General features: G+C 36.7%; 1 protein-coding gene across 9 annotated transcripts in view; it reads right to left on the reverse strand.

Annotated features, from left to right (window-relative positions):
* Positions 1–17,326, reverse strand: part of LOC108706622 (teneurin-3) — a 507,440-nt gene that overhangs the window by 68,572 nt on the left and 421,542 nt on the right. For all 9 annotated transcript variants that reach the window (XM_041579517.1, XM_041579516.1, XM_041579515.1 and 6 more), the window contains 5 exons: positions 16,354–16,500; positions 9,570–9,786; positions 6,035–6,154; positions 4,041–4,302; positions 480–747 (listed from right to left, as the gene is read on the reverse strand). In XM_041579517.1, the coding sequence (XP_041435451.1) occupies positions 480–747; positions 4,041–4,302; positions 6,035–6,154; positions 9,570–9,786; positions 16,354–16,500 (1,014 nt within the window). The remainder of the gene's footprint in view (positions 1–479; positions 748–4,040; positions 4,303–6,034; positions 6,155–9,569; positions 9,787–16,353; positions 16,501–17,326) is intronic.

The raw sequence follows: 17,326 nt of genomic DNA on the forward strand, positions 1-17,326 counted from the left end.
GGTTGAACAGCAGCTTGTTTGTATACACCATAGTTGTGTTTCTGAAGCAAACACTTCGATTTTTCTAGTGCAGGCCAACCGTGCATTCAATTTTAATTACTTTAAACCAATTTAATTTGTTGCTTACTGTTCCTTTAACACAAAGACAATTCTAGGTTAAAGGCCAAAACCCAAACAGTTTACGTAAACCAACAGTGATTTACAACACTGGTTAAACACCAACACCCAACCTAATAATTGACTTAATAAAGCTGATGTTGTCAGTATAAAATATTTTAGGTGCTGATTAGATATATAATATATGTCTAAGTGAACCTATCAACAGTTGGTCGTAAAGAAAAAAAAGGACATACTCTGTTTTATATAAAGGATTAATACTTTAGTTTTAAGGATGATTTTACTATGAAAGACAGTCACCTTCTGGCATAGCAATATTATAAATAAAATAATTACTATATAAATATAAGGTTAATGCATACCAACAGCCTCAGACAGCCCGTAGACCTTCTGATTGTAGGCATCAGTCTTATCCCAAATGAAAGTATACGAAAGGCTAGGTGATGCTGGAAACCATTTTTGGAAAAGTCTTCCAACGACAGCAACCATAAGATGAACCTTCATCAGATTGAAAGGTATCACCGAGTGAGTCATTGTAATTTTTAGAACAGACTTATATCCTGCAGCTCTGGAACTTAAGTAGGATAATTTCAAGTCGGTTCCTGGGATTGTTGTTTCTTCATGAAGCACCTAAAGGTACAGCAAAAAAAAAAAAATTAAGAAGAAGAAGGAGAGAACTAAAGGGAAGCCTTTTAAAATATAATCAAACTATATGTTTTCTGGCACTTATTAAAAATTCTCTTCACTCTCAAACACTATAACTTAAGTAATAAGCTTCTCTGCCTCCCAGTGCTCTAAAACAAATGGTTCCATTTCTCAAGGGATATCCTATTGAAAATACAGAGGTCTCTACAGTTTCCCTTAATATTGATATGTCCCTGATAACTGATAAAATCGATCTAGTAATTACTATCATTTTTTAATTAATATCATCATCATAGTCTCTCTATTAATTTATCTGTTTTATTCTGATTTTAATCCCAGTGTATTTGCCTACGACTAACAACAAATATTGAGTTACATTTAAGTTTTCTATACATTATTTCATTCCTACCAAAGAAAATGAATAAGGGAACCTGTTAGATAATGTATGGACTAATCTGAGGATGCACAGCAGGAAATGTACACTTCATCACAGCTTTGAAGGTTCAGTGTTCAGTCTGTTTGTCGTATGTGTAGTGTAGAGCGAGGCCTTGTGGGACTAACTTCATGTTATATTTAAACAAAATCTTCAGTCTGAATTCTTTAATGAACATTTCTGCTAATTATAAAGTACAATGCACTGTCTAACCTTTGGCAATAAAACCTGTGTGTCTTATTTCTGTCTATAAAATTTAATAATAAATGGGCATCAGTTGATATATATATATTTCTTTTGGCAATTGGGCTGTTAGGCCCATCTTCACATCCTCAATTTTGAGCTTTGTCTATTGTAGTAGACCTTGGTCTTGATAGGTGGCAATACATTGCAGTGTATACATATATAAGAGAATTTAAGGGAACACATTCTATAGATTGGGAAAAATAAATGATTTATCATTTGGTTCTACTAATAGAAATGTTTTAGTTTAACAAATAACAGCAAAAAATTTCACAAACTGCCATTTTATTTTGACGCCAGCAACTTTTCAATGGTGGCGGTGGCGAATTCGCCGGGAATTCGCGTCTGGCGAATAAATTCACCCATAACTACTTATTAATATATGAAAGTTCTAAATGAAGTCTATCATATGCAAAATACATAAATAAAAAATAGGACAGCAGATTATAGCCTCTACTGTAGAAAAGAAATATATATATATATATATATATATATATATATATATATATATATATATATATATATATATATATATATATATATATATATATATGATAGATTTTGTTCACACCGTTCCCAACGTTTTTCTTTAAATGCATAACTAATATAGAATTTCTATAAAGATATGACTCAAATACTGTTTTTTAAAAGGCTAATAAAATCTTGTTCTGGAACATATTCTATACTCTAATGGAATTTCCAGCCAAACATGGAACTATTTTAAAAGATTTTGAAGCTCTATACGTAGGCAATGGCCATCAAAGTGCATTGAAGTAGGATACATTCCACTTGTAAAACGTTATAAAAAAAGTGCACTTACTAATAATAGTATCCATTATAAAAAAGAATCCATAATTCTGCGTATTAAATCAGTTTGCCGAATAGTCTTTATTTTAAAGTTTTACAAGGTTCTTTTTTTGCCCTGAATATAGTCTCGGTTGCCTAATCCTACACTGTTGTTTTAAGAGAATGCATTGTCTGGAAAGCATAAGGGGGCACATTTTTGGTTTTTATGTATTTTACAGAAAGGAAATAAATATAATTTCAGGAAATGCATTTGTTTGTGCAAATGGAAACTCAGCTATACCAAAGTTTTAAAATTTGATTATAACACCACCCACCATTACACATTGATTTTAGTTACGTTTTTATTCCCCAGTGGCAAGCATTTCATGTACTTGCTGTTTTGTAGTCTATATAGCTTATGATTACTTATTCAGATTCACAGATGAATTGGTATGACTGATCGTAAAGTAACTGTTTTAGCTAACTGAACAGCTTATACACACTGTAAAAACGTCAGATTTGATGAGGTTCCGGTGTATGTGATATATTTGTTGCCTATATTTTCAAATTCACTTGGTCTCTTATTGGCTTTCTTTTCATGAACAGGACACATAAAAAAAATCTCCCATGAATTGCCTGTTCTGCTATTGCTGCTCTGCTATTGCTGCTCTGTAGCAAAGTGGTTGGCTTTTTCCAAATGGGAAACCGACAGACATTTTAAGTACAGTTTGATGATTGAAAGCTCTGTGCAATCATTAGTCATGGAGATTTCAGATTTTTACGTACTCAGGTCTGGCAACTAAACCAAGCACCTTTATTTCACTTCAGCCCTCAATGACAGGATTACAGTCTATAATAAGATCCCTACACAAAGAAGGCTAGCTTTTATTGTTGCTAAGCCACCAAACTCTGCTCATTTGATATGCATAGCCAACTGCAGAACATAAGAATTCGGAGGGTTCCCATGGGAGCGGCTGCAAGCATTCCTTTTTATTGGAATATTTTGGCAAAGGGGCTCTGCTTTCCTACATCATTCTCACATTTTATTTCCATGCATTTTCAGTTGTCAGGTTTTCATCTCATTATCAGAATTGAAATAAAACAGCTGTTATATTAAGATTCTACGTATAATTGTCTGAAGAAAATATAAGAATGGGATAATCCCTTGGTTCTTTTTTTTTTTGTTTTTGGAAAGGCTGCAGATAAAATTGACAAATAGTTAGCAGGGAGGTGAGACCCAGAGCCTACTAACTGATGTAGAACTACTGTGCCCAGCATTCTCTGACAAATGGTTGTTTTCCAGTAATGTAGGGAGCAGGCGTGGGGGTTACACCCTTGTGTATAGTTTAGTTATGAATTATGTTAAGATAAAGTACATGTGTGCATAGTTTAAACCCTATAAAACAGAGTATTTTTTTAGTACACATAAAGACCCTGTGGTTTAAAGAAACATAACAGAAGACAACATATTTATTACACACTTCATTTGGGTGAGATAAAAAAACATAATACTAATTAAATGATACATCCACAACAGGTGCCAGTTTTCCTAGAGCAGATATGATACACACTTGATAAAGGGCATTGCCCCGAAACATGTTGTGTACATCCACTCCCCAATAAAGAAAATTGCAGTCAAGTTTGCTGCCTTGGATTTGTCCTACACAATGTACTTTCTACAGATTGATCTATTTGGGATATGAGCACAGGATAACCCGTGGGACAAACCATTAAGAACATTTGGTGAGCCACACTTGCTTCCTAATTTGGATGATGCAAAATATATTTATACCATGTACAGTTTAAATTCAAGTACCTGTGTCTCTGGAATTATGGGGCTGTCCTCAGGGGAGGTTCGGAAAAATGTTGACAAAGGAGAGGAGACAATGACAGGGTTTGGCCTAACAAAGCCACTCAGGTCACAGCTAGGGATGTCATTCTCTTCTTTCTTCATCACTAACGTATCCATGACGTAAAAGACATTCCACGCAATCCACACAGTATGATACTGGGTTAGGAATGGAGACCTTTCAAACACCAGTGTAAGTGATGCGCCTCCGTTTGCAACCAGATCAAACCTTAGGAAGGAAGTTAAAAGATAACATGTTTCCAGCTACTACAATGCAAATTTAACTCTCAAATGGAAAATGCAGAAAAACCCAAACTAGGGCCTAATGATGATCTACTTTTATTTTTGCTAAAGTTATCGATAGACATCCATCATGTCCATTCTAAATTGAAGTTTAGGTGCTACTGTTTGTGCACGGCAGATAACTGATTGAAGTATTGTGTTTGTGTAAAAAAAAGTAGTCAATGCTTTATTCTCTAAGCAGACTAAGGTTCACTAAGGAAGTGTTCTATATTGGGTCCACTTTCTTTAACCTTTTCATTAATTTCTTGGGGGCATTGAAAGCAATGCTCTGCGGTTGTAGATAACACAAAACTATTCAGATCAATGACAGCCATCCAGGGTTCTTGGCAAACTGATAATCAGGTAGTTGACAGGACTACTGACAGGAAAAGGTTAAAGAGATATAGTCACTGTTTAAAAAGGGAGCATACAATAAAGTTGCTGTTGCCTTATTTACCACCACATCCTTTCAGAAATAACAAGTGCATCCCTTAACACTGAAAGGTGGAGGTTTCATCTTAAGGTGTAAAAATGTTTTCTTGTGTGCAAAGAACATTTTTTATTTATGTTTCAAGGCATCACTAATGTCCAAAAGATTTTTATGGCCTCCAACTTGCTCCAAAAACTCTGCAGACATAATATGCTCAACAATTTTTTCCAGATGTGTGTAAATCAGAAAGGTCAGAAACATGGCAGCTCCCCCTTATATGTAATAATACAAACAGAGGGGGGAACAATGTTCCATGCACATAATAAGATTTATCACCCTATATCTTGAAGCTTCTTAAGAAGGCAACAATTACAGATATAAAGGGTCAGAGGGTATCTAAAGAGAACATTTTGTAAGACGTAAACACAATAGAAATGATCTTTCAAACCTTATTGTCTATTAAAGGGAACATTTGTGGATGATAACCCCTACTTATAAATGTGATATGGTTTAATCTCCTCCAATCCCATGTCTCTCAGGGAAATGCATCAAACCTCTTGCCTTTTTCTTCTCTATCCTTTTCACCCATTGATAAGGCTTGAGCTGCACAATATATTAACTGTACATTAGAGCTTTCTGTCACTTAGGGCTCTCGGCACACTGGAAAGCAATGCAGATGTGTTTCTAGATATTCACACTTGACACATATGACACTATGTAGGTGACTTTTATGTAGGCAACTAAATAAGAGACTATAACAGATCCACAAAGCTGACATAGAAATGAATTATCACATTGGGGGCTATTTATTAAAACTCGATTTAATAAAAAAATTCGACCAAACTCCCAACCACAATCTGGCTTAATTTACTAACAATTCGGCTTGAAAATTGTCAGCATGGGAAAAGTCTCGACAAAATCATGCAACAATTCGAATTGTGCAACTTCTTTGAATGGTCGTCCAAAAAAACTTGAATTATTTGGATTATCAAATGAAAACTCGAATTTATTGAATGAAAAACAGCATCAAACAGCCTGAAAGATATTTTTGGAATAACATTTTTAGCACCTTTGGAATATAATAAATATCGAAAATTTTGAGTTACTTTTCCCTCTAAATATTTGAGTTTTGCCCCTTTAAAAACTCGACGATAGAAAATTTGAGGTTCAATAAATAGGCTCCATTATCTTTGTAGCTAAAGATATACAGTAAATGAATATGGAGTCAGTTATTCAGTCCTTCACTTACATTCCATCCTGGCGCGTGATTGTGTGGCCATAGTTTGGGTAGTGCAGAAATGACACATTGACACCAATGAGCGGTGTTCCGTCAGCTGTAAGAACTTGGCCCCTGATTACAGATGCGAGGCTGCAGGGAAAGGAGAAAGGAAGACTTCAGATTATGTACATTTACCTTCTGAAATGTGATTCATACCATGATTCAATGCTTCACTACCTCGGTGTATAAAGTTCTTACTGTACAAAGATGCTAATGGTGAGCGGCTCTCCACAGAAACCAAAGAAACACAATGTATTTCAGAGGTGACTCTCTGCTTTCTTCAGTATCTTCCAGTAGAAAATTAAAAATGGAATATAATTCACTGAGTGACTATGCGGTATAATACACTTTCATCCCTTCTAGCAAAAACTTAAATATTGAATCCAATAATAACTTAAAAGTGAGCATTGCCATGTTAACCTGTTACTGGCAGCTTCAGAGCAACGGAGTCTGGCCAATGCAGTAGCATTCTGAGATACTAGAATTGGGCAAATCATTATATACTGAACATATTGCACCAGCCTAAAGTTTCAGCTTGTCAATAGCAGCAATGGTCCAGGACTTCAAACTTGTCACAGGGGGTCACCATATTGGAAAATGTCTGCGACACTCACATGCTCAGTGGGCTCTGAACAGCTGTTGAAAAGCTAAGCTTAGGGTCGTCATAAATTACCAAGCAGAAAATGAGGTTGAGTTTCTTTTCCCTCTAAAATTTTGAGTTTTCCCCTTTAAAAACTTGATTAGAAAAAAAATGGAGGTTTAATAAATAGGCCTGATGCTACAAGGATGATTCTGATTCTAACTGTGCTGGTTTCTAAAGCTGCCATGTACCAATAATCTGAATAATTTACTAATCAGCCTTATATTGTGACATTTATATTCTATGTGTACTGTGTATTGTGTGTTAGTCCCTAAGCTCAGTAAGTGATAGCAGCACAGAGCATGTGCAGTGAATCAGCAGAAAAGAAGATGGGGAGCTACTGGGGCATCTTTGGAGACACAGATCTTTACTGCTAAAGGGATTTGGTGTATTTTCACACACTGGTTACATTGGCATTATGCTCATAATCTGGCAACTGGGGGATACTCACATTTATTAACAGGGTATGACGTTATAGAATACAGTTCAAGGCACTGAAAATACCACAAGACTGGGTTTATTGCTCTTTATGCATTTAGGAATACAAATGAGAATTGTGCACTAAAAATAAAAAAGATTCATGAGCTCAACCAGCGTTTCATTATGGATGGTACTACGTTACACCATTACTAGTTTGTACAAACATTTTTAATGCAATTTTTAAAAAATATTGTAAGCAAAAAAATGCAAAAAGAAACAACGAGAATTATTTCTCCGCAGATGGCCTAATAACACCTTTCAAAAGTTAACTAATAAAATGATTGGTCTGTTTATCTGCAGTAGCCATGATAGCCCTCTATAATGTATAAAGCTCTAATATAGCTCTACTATTCAGATATGGTCTCTGGCACTTGCATGAAGAAAAGTATTCTTTCCAATTAATTGTAAGGAAAATGGAAAATCTGCTGGGAATGGGAAGCCGAAGATATACAGGGAGCAATAGGGAACTTTTGTGCAACAACTTTTAATCAAGTGCTGCGCCTAAATGTATTAATACAGTTACATTACTGTAGACCCAGTTCTAATGTAAATCACCTTCCTTCACTCAGCAGGACATAAGGCACCTGATCTCAGTTACTGAAAGATTTTTAGATCATAAATGCTTCTGTAAAGCACCAGTCAAGCAGCTTACAAACTCATACACTTATAATGGGAATATGTTTGAATGTGTAAAATAACACTCCTATATATAAACATTCATTGGAATAAAATCTGAAGTTCATCAAAAGTTCAGTGCTGGAGTCTAGGACTCATGATATAGAAAAATCACGTATAATGTCCTTGAAGGGTTAGAAAAAATACAAAATTTGGCATATACTGTATGTTTCTCCTTTACAAACGATGATATAGAAATTCCAACATTTCCCCTATACTGTATGCAGACATCCCTGACTGATGATCTTACTGATCTTTCAAAGGTCATCTACTGAAATCCAGTTATGCTATGAAAACTTTTGAGAATCTAACTGTTCTAAGAAACCATACTGAGAATGAATGAGCCATTTGTGGACAGTTTGAGGATTAGTATTTATCTCCTGCTGCACTATTGTGGCCAGGCTTCATGTCATATACAGTTTAACACAACTTTATTGATGAGCTGTACAAAATATTATCAAAGATGTGGTAATATGTATCAGTTACGCCTTTCCTTGCACCTTTGCATTTCTCATACTTGTAGGTTTTTGTTATCACAAAGTTTAGCTTCAGTTGCTGAATACAATTACTTGGATATTTCTAAAACAATTCATAGTCATAGGAAAATAAGACTTTCATATGAACTGAGGATTTGCCAGACCATCAAGATCAGCAAATCTATTACTTAACTGATGCAAATGTGACACCAACAAATAACTGGAGAAAGGCACCCTAGGCAACCTGGCTGGCACCCCCCCCCCGACTTGGTGTGACAGAGCGGAGAGAGGGAGGGGTGAGCGATGGAGAGGAGGGAGGAGACAGCGATGGAGAGAAGGGAGGGGAGCGCGACAGAAAGAAGGGGTGAGACAGTGATGGAGAGGAGGGAGGGGACAGTGATGGAGGGGAGGGAGGGGTGAGCGACGAAGAGGGGGGAAGGGAGAGCAATGGAGGGGTGGATGACAGAAGGAAGGGGAGTAAGACTGAGGGGCACGGACTAGGGGTAGGCAGAAGACAAGTTTAGAGGTAGCTGCCCAGAGTCCCCCTATCATTGCGCCCTAGGCAGCTGCCTCGTCTGCCTATCCCTAGTTCCGTCTCTGAGCCTAAACATGAAATAAACTGTAATGTTGACAGTGACAGGGGTTGATCATACAGATCAGTGTGTGGGTCCTTAATTCATTTTATAAAAATTAAAATTTTTAAAAACAGTAAAAAAATAGATTTCTAAGCAATATATATATATATATATATATATATATATATATATATATATATATATATATATATATATATAGCGTAGACGCATAAATTTCAGTAACAAATGCATTTACCGCTAACACTAAATCATGTATATTTGGAATTTCCTTAGAATTATATTTTCTTTCATTGTGATTTTTTTCCCATGATGTGGGTAAAGTAATTCTTAAAATCAATACGTATCAATATCAAATCAATACATATAATGTTACTAATTAAAATAATGTTTGATTAAGGGAAATACAATATTGTACCTATATTGTAATTTATACCAACATGGATTGCAAATACATTTAAAAATATACTGTTTTCAATTTGAATAGTTGGCAACATAACTGTTTACAATAAAACCTATTTTTGCTATTTAACAAAACCATTATAAACTGATTTCAAAAAAATAAAATAAAGCTTCTTAGGTAACTCCTGGCTGCAGTTCTGCTTGCCCTTTTTTCATGTGTGTGAGAGTGACAGGCTTACCTTTTATTGAAAGGGTTGTCTCCCGGCATGACATGGGTGCTGTCAGGTCCTGTAAGGAAGCTGATCCTATCGTAGAAAGGTTTGGCAGCCTGCTGGGATGGTGACTGCTGGCTTTGGCTGATAATGTCCTGTGGATCAGGACGGCCACGGCAGTACGGCTGATTCTGGCAGGAACTCTGTAAGCAGCAGTCTGGGTCCATGCAGTCGATTAAGCCATCTGTCAGAAGAAAGTCACTTGATTGAATTCATACTCTACTGGGTCTCCTGCACTATAATAACACTTTCATTGCTAGGCTACACCTTTGTTCTTGCCTTTGTAGCTAAGAGTTGATCAGTCAGGAGTTAATTGTATGAATTAACAGGAGTTTTACTTTGAAAGAAAACATCCTTCTTGTCTGAATGCCTGCATTATCAGTGGAAATTAGTCAGATACAACAAAATAATGTTTAACGTGCAATTCACGGTCTAGTTAAGACTGCAACTTTGCATGGAGGCTTGCCAAGGAGTACTCATGCTTAAATAGCTGACAGGCTTGGGAGTAACTCAACTGGAGTAAAAAGGCAGCTAATAAGCCTTCTATTTGGATGGATTTTTATCTGCTATAGCTTCAGGCACATCTTCCATCACAGTCTATTGTCTCATTTAAAACTCTTGATTCTGTACAACCCAGAAATGCACAGTTCAGTGAAGAGGTTCCGTTTGAACACAGATTCACACCAGAGATGCATGTGTCCTTGTATACCGACTTCAGCTACATTGCAGCCAAATACCATCCTGCCTAGTAGAAAAATTGACTCTAGTAATGAGCAGGTTCAAGTGAGATGTCCAGATGGTAGAGATGATTACTATAATGAGTTTGTTTAGGCCTTGTGCACACTGCAGACTTGGCGGCAATTCTGATCCAATTTGGAATATGGTCTCGTTCTTGCTAGTCAGATCATAGTGCTACAAGTATTCCTATGCCAGTCACATAGCGTCAAATTAATTTGGGATCTGCTTGCAAGGAAGGAGCTTTGTGTGGTTTAAACATTTACTTTAATAATAACCTTTATACCTATATATCTTTACTGAGGTTCTCCAAAACCAGATGCAACCTGATAATTATGTGACCAGCTAAATCTAATTCTAAAATAGCTGATGAGCATACCTTTACAATTTGAAGCCACATGAGGTAGAAACTGAGATACAGAAAAGCCAAATTGGATTGCATTGCTCAAATATTGCAAATACAGTAAAGGAAGGCAAGGGTTGGAGAAGGTGTGTCCCCTGGAAGAGCTGAAAATTTGGATTACAACCTTTTTAGATTAGTGGGATTCTTGGGCTTACAATGGGTCAACAGTTTGAAGGTCGCAGGCTGAACATCCTGATGTATATACCAAAAACTGTCAAACAATATAAGTCAAGTGTCGTCTGCTGAGTTTCTGGGGAAAATCCCTTACTGCACATTTATTTGTCCCTGCAACAAAAGTCTGAAGTGTGCATGAAGCCTTAGGCAAGTCGTCCAGTTTTATAACCTGAGGATACACTTAAAAAAGTATTGTTCAACTGTTTAATATCTTCTACAGCCAATTGCTTCAAACTGTACCATGGTCTTTTCTTGGCGTGAGCACATAGCACCTTGTTGCATGCCCTTTTCTCCTATTCAATCATTTGTTCTCCCAGCATATACACCTGCAGGGCTCTAGACAATGAATCAGGAGCAGGCCATATTATAGGGCCCTTTACCATTCAATAAAAAGTTTATAAGTAGTTACATAAAAGTTCATATATAACTTTAGGGTTCCATCAGAAAAGTCAAACTGGAAACTTCATCCTAATCTTCTGAGAAATAGGAGTTTGGTGGAAGAAATTCTAGCATTTAGTAATTTATCTTTGTTATTTTATAGAAAGCAAATGTACATCTGACTGCTAGTCTGCAGGTCATAAAAACTGCATGAGACTGACACGTTCTGAACTAATCAGCTGGAAATACATTTTTACAAGCCTCTCTGCAGACATCAATCAGAGGATGGATCTCATTTTCACCAGCCAAGATGCAGGGGCACACCGTTTGTTATTTTTCTGGGGAGTTTATCAGCAACTTGCCCGAGCGAATGACGGATGGTGATGAATCTGACTTGGTATAACTGTGAAAGCATTTCTCATCCTTTATCTGAACGTCAGTTCCCACTTTTATCTAGTATAACTAACATGAGAAAACGCTTGGCCAAACTGAGATGGTAGGACAACATTCCTTAAACATCCTCATGGCATATATTCAAAGGAAGATGATAATGTGTTCAGTACATAAAGGGTCATTTATTATTACCCTGGAAGTGCTAAAGGTTGAAAGGCATGCCTTTAATTGCTCAGTTAAAAAGCATATGTACCCAAGGTCTGGTTGCATTTTGCACCTAGTGGTAGACTGGAAATCCAGAGCTAGGTGCAGAGCATATTTATGGTGGGAGCAATGCAGCCCTGATACAAACCACATTTTTTAAACATAAAAACTTTGCGGGTGAAATAACTCACCCCAGGCCCTCAGCCAAGGGAGCGGACAATGTGTATATAGATAAACAAGATTTTGGAGCAAGGCACTCTAGTAGGTCACGCATAGATATAAAAATATTTGAACGTTTTATTTAAATAAACATCTCATGCCTAACGCGTTTCGTGTCACTAGGACACAGTGTCCTGCTCTTAGCACTTCCAACTTGCTCATAATGGGTGGTAGGAGATGGGAGGGAGAACGTCCAAGCGCTTCTCCCCGCCCAACTTTTATTGATACAGTAATGGCAACACTATATTTTGGAGTGCAGCCACTTTGCATCTTGCACTACACAGAACTATAAACATGAAATGCCATATTTGCTCTATACCCCCTTTTCTACAAGGATTTGAGCAGTTTTCTTGCTCCTTTATTAAAAAAGCAGAGCAGGGAGAATTTGTGCGATGGCTTGGATTTTCTTTATTTAGGGGAACTACACATTTAAATGATATTTATGGGAAAGAATCTCTAAGCAAAAGCCAGAGTTCCCTGCTATCACCTGATATTTATAGGGTAATCTGAATTTCGCATCAGATGAACCGTATTTATGTGTAAGGTGACTACATTATAAAAAGAAAAATCTATGTTTGCTGTGCTTAATCCTCACTTGACGCTCTCTGAAGATTTGGCCAGATGATTGGTGTGCGGTGCTTAAAAGGTGTCGGTAGCACAAGCTGCTTGTTTAAGTAATTGTGTCGAGACACAGCTGCAGACTTATAGCAGGTCATTGGGTGAATCTGCTGGAATTTTTTGCTGCCCCCAAGAGTTTTAGGAATGGCTGAAATATGTATCATTGAGATATTTGTCAGCCACAAATTGTGCATAGGAGAGCAAAGCTGAAAATTAACAAATTCCCCTCTTTACAAAGGAATAGGAAGAACACACTCCAATCCGTTTCAACTGCACACAGCTAGAACCGTTATTAAATATTATTTAATAGATAAAGTGCCAACATGGCATCAGGAAGTGGTATATACAGAAACTTAAATGCAGTGGTATATACAGAAACACCAGACAATTGCTAAATAAAACAAGGTATAACCACCAGCACACATTTTAAAATGAAACACTATCAATACGCTCATCTTCTAGGATAGGCCTAATATGACTGGGTCTCCAAAAGCCATTTGCACTGTATGTTCCATCACACCTGCCAACATTCTTGCCACTCAGGGGGCACATGCAAACTGAGGCTTCAACATAGGGAGTGGGTTTCTCAGGACTCACAATTAGTGCTGTACACAATGTTAGCCATTTGCTGTACACAATGTTAGCCATTTGCTGTACACAATGTTAGCCATTTGATATACACAATGTTAGCCATTTGCTGCATGTAGCTCGTAACTATTAAGCCTAGATTTATCATCCAAATGCACAACAGTAAGAAGGAAGCTGGGGGATCCACTGGTGTACAGCACATCTTCACAAAATATATATGGAGAGTCTCATTCATTCAGGTCATTATATAGAGTATTTAGTAGAGTTAAAGGAGCAGGAAAGTCATCTTTCACATGGAGGTGCTAAATGTTAGGCACCACCAAGTGTATTTACTTACCTGAAACCCCGGGTCGGTGCTCCTATCAGCAGAAAACTGCACCAGCCTGGGATTATTCCAGCGAGCTCCACGGATTGATCCTCTTCCTGCGTTTTCTTTCTTCAAATTTCCCGGGGCAGACACATGCACAGTTGAACGAAATAGCCGACTTTTTAGTTAAAGTTTGGCTTTTCATTTACTGCGCATGCACAGCCACACGAAGAAAGAGGAAGACGGCAGAAGAACGCTCCGTGGTGCTCACTGGTTTAACCCCGGCCAGTGCAGTTTTCCGCTGATAGGAGCACCGACACGGGGTTTCAGGTAACATTTGGCACCTCCAAGTGCCAAAGACTTTCCTGTCCTTTAAGTCTAAAGCAACTTTCTGAGTTTTGACCACTGATCCACCACTGAGTGGTAGGAAATTCGCCAGCATTAACCATTAAGGGTAGTAAAGTCACAGACACAATGTTTCCACAATGGTTTCATTTATAGTGAAAAATTAACATCTGACTCCATGAGGATCATGGTACCATTGTGACTTGATTACACTTTCACACATCCATACCTCCCAACTATCCCGTTTTTCACGGGACAGTCCCGATTTTTGACAGCTCAGCCTCCAGGGTTTGTTATCTCCTGCTCCGAACAGCCAGTAAAAGATACAAAGTTTCTAACTTAATTGGCTTCTGTCAGAGAGCTTATAGATACTTAGATAATTTTTTAACAATTTAATATAGGCAGGTCTCTTGGGGAAACTGAGTTGCAGCTTAAAGGGCAATTCACCTTCATTAACCAAACTGTAATAACACATAAAAAAACACAGAAATGTGTTCAAACGTTCATACAAATTTTGTAAAATGAACATGGTAATTAGGGGGTATTCCCACAAAAAAGGGCATTATCAAACATTTTGTTCATTTTTCTATTTCTAAATTGTTGGTAGGTATGCACATCTCTAAGGTTCAGTAAAATCTAAGGGTTTAAATGCTGTAGCATGTCCCTACCACTCAGTTGAACTGAAGGAGCCTCTTGATTCATTGGTGAAACTATTTCAAGAAAACACCAAGTTGCTTTAGACTTAACTCTACTAGCTACCTTCACAAAACGTTTTCAGGCACAAATCACACATGGGCTTTTCTTTAAGTGATTTTAATTGTCAGACTGGTGGCTATTCCACAGGTTTCCAAAGTTACTCCTTCTTGGAGAAGCAGCTGCACATCAATACAGAAAGAAACACTTAAAATAAAAAAGTTATTTTTTTTTCTCTTTGCATCTGACTGAATCATAAACTCTCTTTCTACCAGTGTACCAGCAACCTCATTTAACCTCAGTCTAGAAGGGCAAGAAGTAAAAAATAAGTAAAAATCACAAGCAGGGAATACTAGCCTCAGTGTAACAGCTTTTTTTTGGAACACTCTGTTGCCAAGCAACTTCTCATGGCTGATATACATTTATCAAGACAGTCTCAAATAAGCAGTTAGACAATATTTTTTTTTCTGTGCAATTTTGTTCCTTGCCAAGCTAGAATTTGCTTTTTTTTTGTTTTATGAAGTGTTTGAGATCCTTAAAACATAAATTAGCAGTTTTAAAAGCACATTTATCTAAAACTTCATTTTAAGGCAATTTGCTACTATATTTACTCTAATCACTCTATATGCTTGTGTAAAAAATTAAGTAAGCTTAAAGCTAAGGAACCAACATTATATATAATAAAGTGTATTCATATTCCATGAAGAATAATTGTTTGTATATAAGTAGGACAATGGTATTGTTGTGTTTGGTTACTCTCTAGATAACAGGTTTGCATATACAAGTATGGAAACACGTTATCCGGAGAGCTCTGAATTATGGAAAGTCTGTCTCCCATAGACTCCATTTTCTCCAAATAATCTAAATATTTAAAAATGATGTCCCTTTTCACTACAATAATAAAACAGTACCTTCTACTTGATCCAAACAAAAATACAGTACAATTAATCTGTATTGGAAGCAAAATGAACTTATTAGGTTTATGTAATGCTATGATTTTATATTAATAATATGATTTTCTAGTAGGGATGCACCGAATCCACTATTTGGGATTCGGCTGAATCCCCGAACCCTTGGTGAAAGATTTGGCCGAATCTGAATTTGCATATGCAAATTAGGGTCAGGAAAGGAAAAAGCAGAAAAAAAATCTTCTTTTGTGACATAAAGTCACGTGATTTCCCTATCCGCCCATAATTTACATACGAAAATTACGATTCGGATTCAGTTAGAACGGGCACAAGGATTCGGTCAAATCCGAATTCTGCTGAAAAAGGCCGAATCCTGGCTGAATCCTGAACCAAATCCTGGATTCGGTGCATCCCTATTTTCTAGTAGATTTTTTGGTAGACTTAAGGTATGAAGATCCATTTTACGGAAAGATCCCTTGTATGGAAAACCCCAGGTCCTAAGCATTCTGGAAAACAGGTCCCATACCTGTAATACATTTTATAACTGTATAACTTACAGTGAAAAATTATTTCTGAAAAAGTGTACCCAATAAATATTTTTCTATTATATATATATATATATATATATATATATATATATATATATATATATATATATATATATATATATATATATATATATATATATATCTGTAATAAACAATTGAATATATAATACCAGGTCAAATTTTAGAAAGTGTTACAACAACATTTTCATGCTAGAAGAAATTGAGAGAGTCTTCTTACCTTGTTCATTGTCCTTACTATCAGCACAAAGGGTCTCCATAGCTACATCACAGCCTGTACCCCTCCAGCCTGGCTGGCAAACACAGTGCCAGCCATTTTGATCCAATGTGCACCTCCCATTGCTGTTGCAAAGACCTGGACAACCATCTGCAAAGACACAGACATAAGGACAAATGACTTCAGAAATCCAAAGCGTTGCACCTTCATTGAACAAACACTGGACACTTACAGGCCTTATTAAAGCATAAACACTGTAACTGCACATGAATATAGAACAAAATGTCAATCTGAACGAATTGTAAATACTTAAGTGGTGTCTCTAATTAGGTTAAGAGTGACATTACCAGAGGTCTATGTGATCTAGAAACATTCTTTTCTGACGGCCATAGAAATTCCTTCATTTTTTTTCTTACCACTTTTTATAATGTCATACTGCGGTGAGTAGAGGTGGATGTGCTGCAGAGCAATCAGAAAGTAATGCTATTTGTGTTGCCATGCATAATGTCTTCCACTCTCATATTAATAGAATTTCTGGAAGCATACGATACTTTATCTGACATTTTATAATGTTATGTGAGATCTTTGCAGCTAGAAGTGATGGATTTAAAGCTGCAGCCCTCAGTTCAAAGAGAATACTCTGTAGACAAATAAATATCAAATTTCAGATTTTGCACAGATTGGGGGGGGGGCTGCATAAAAAAATGGTTTGTAAATTAGATAACAATGTTGTCAATTCAGTGAAAACGGGGATTTGTTTACATCCCATTCGCATCTTCAAAGTGGCCTTAAAATTCAGCTTGTGTGAGGATGGGCGTTAAAAAGTAAATATGATTTTCTCCAGACAAATGTAGAAAGAAATTTGAGGTTTTTATGATAAACGACAGCTTTAATATCTTTTGGGTTGGATAAAGTTTTCATGTGAATTTACAGTGCTTTTTCGAGTGCTGCACAAAGTATCTGCCAGGTACGCTGA

This window comes from Xenopus laevis, chromosome 1S (assembly GCF_017654675.1).
Source record: "Xenopus laevis strain J_2021 chromosome 1S, Xenopus_laevis_v10.1, whole genome shotgun sequence".
Lineage (NCBI taxonomy): Eukaryota > Metazoa > Chordata > Amphibia > Anura > Pipidae > Xenopus > Xenopus laevis.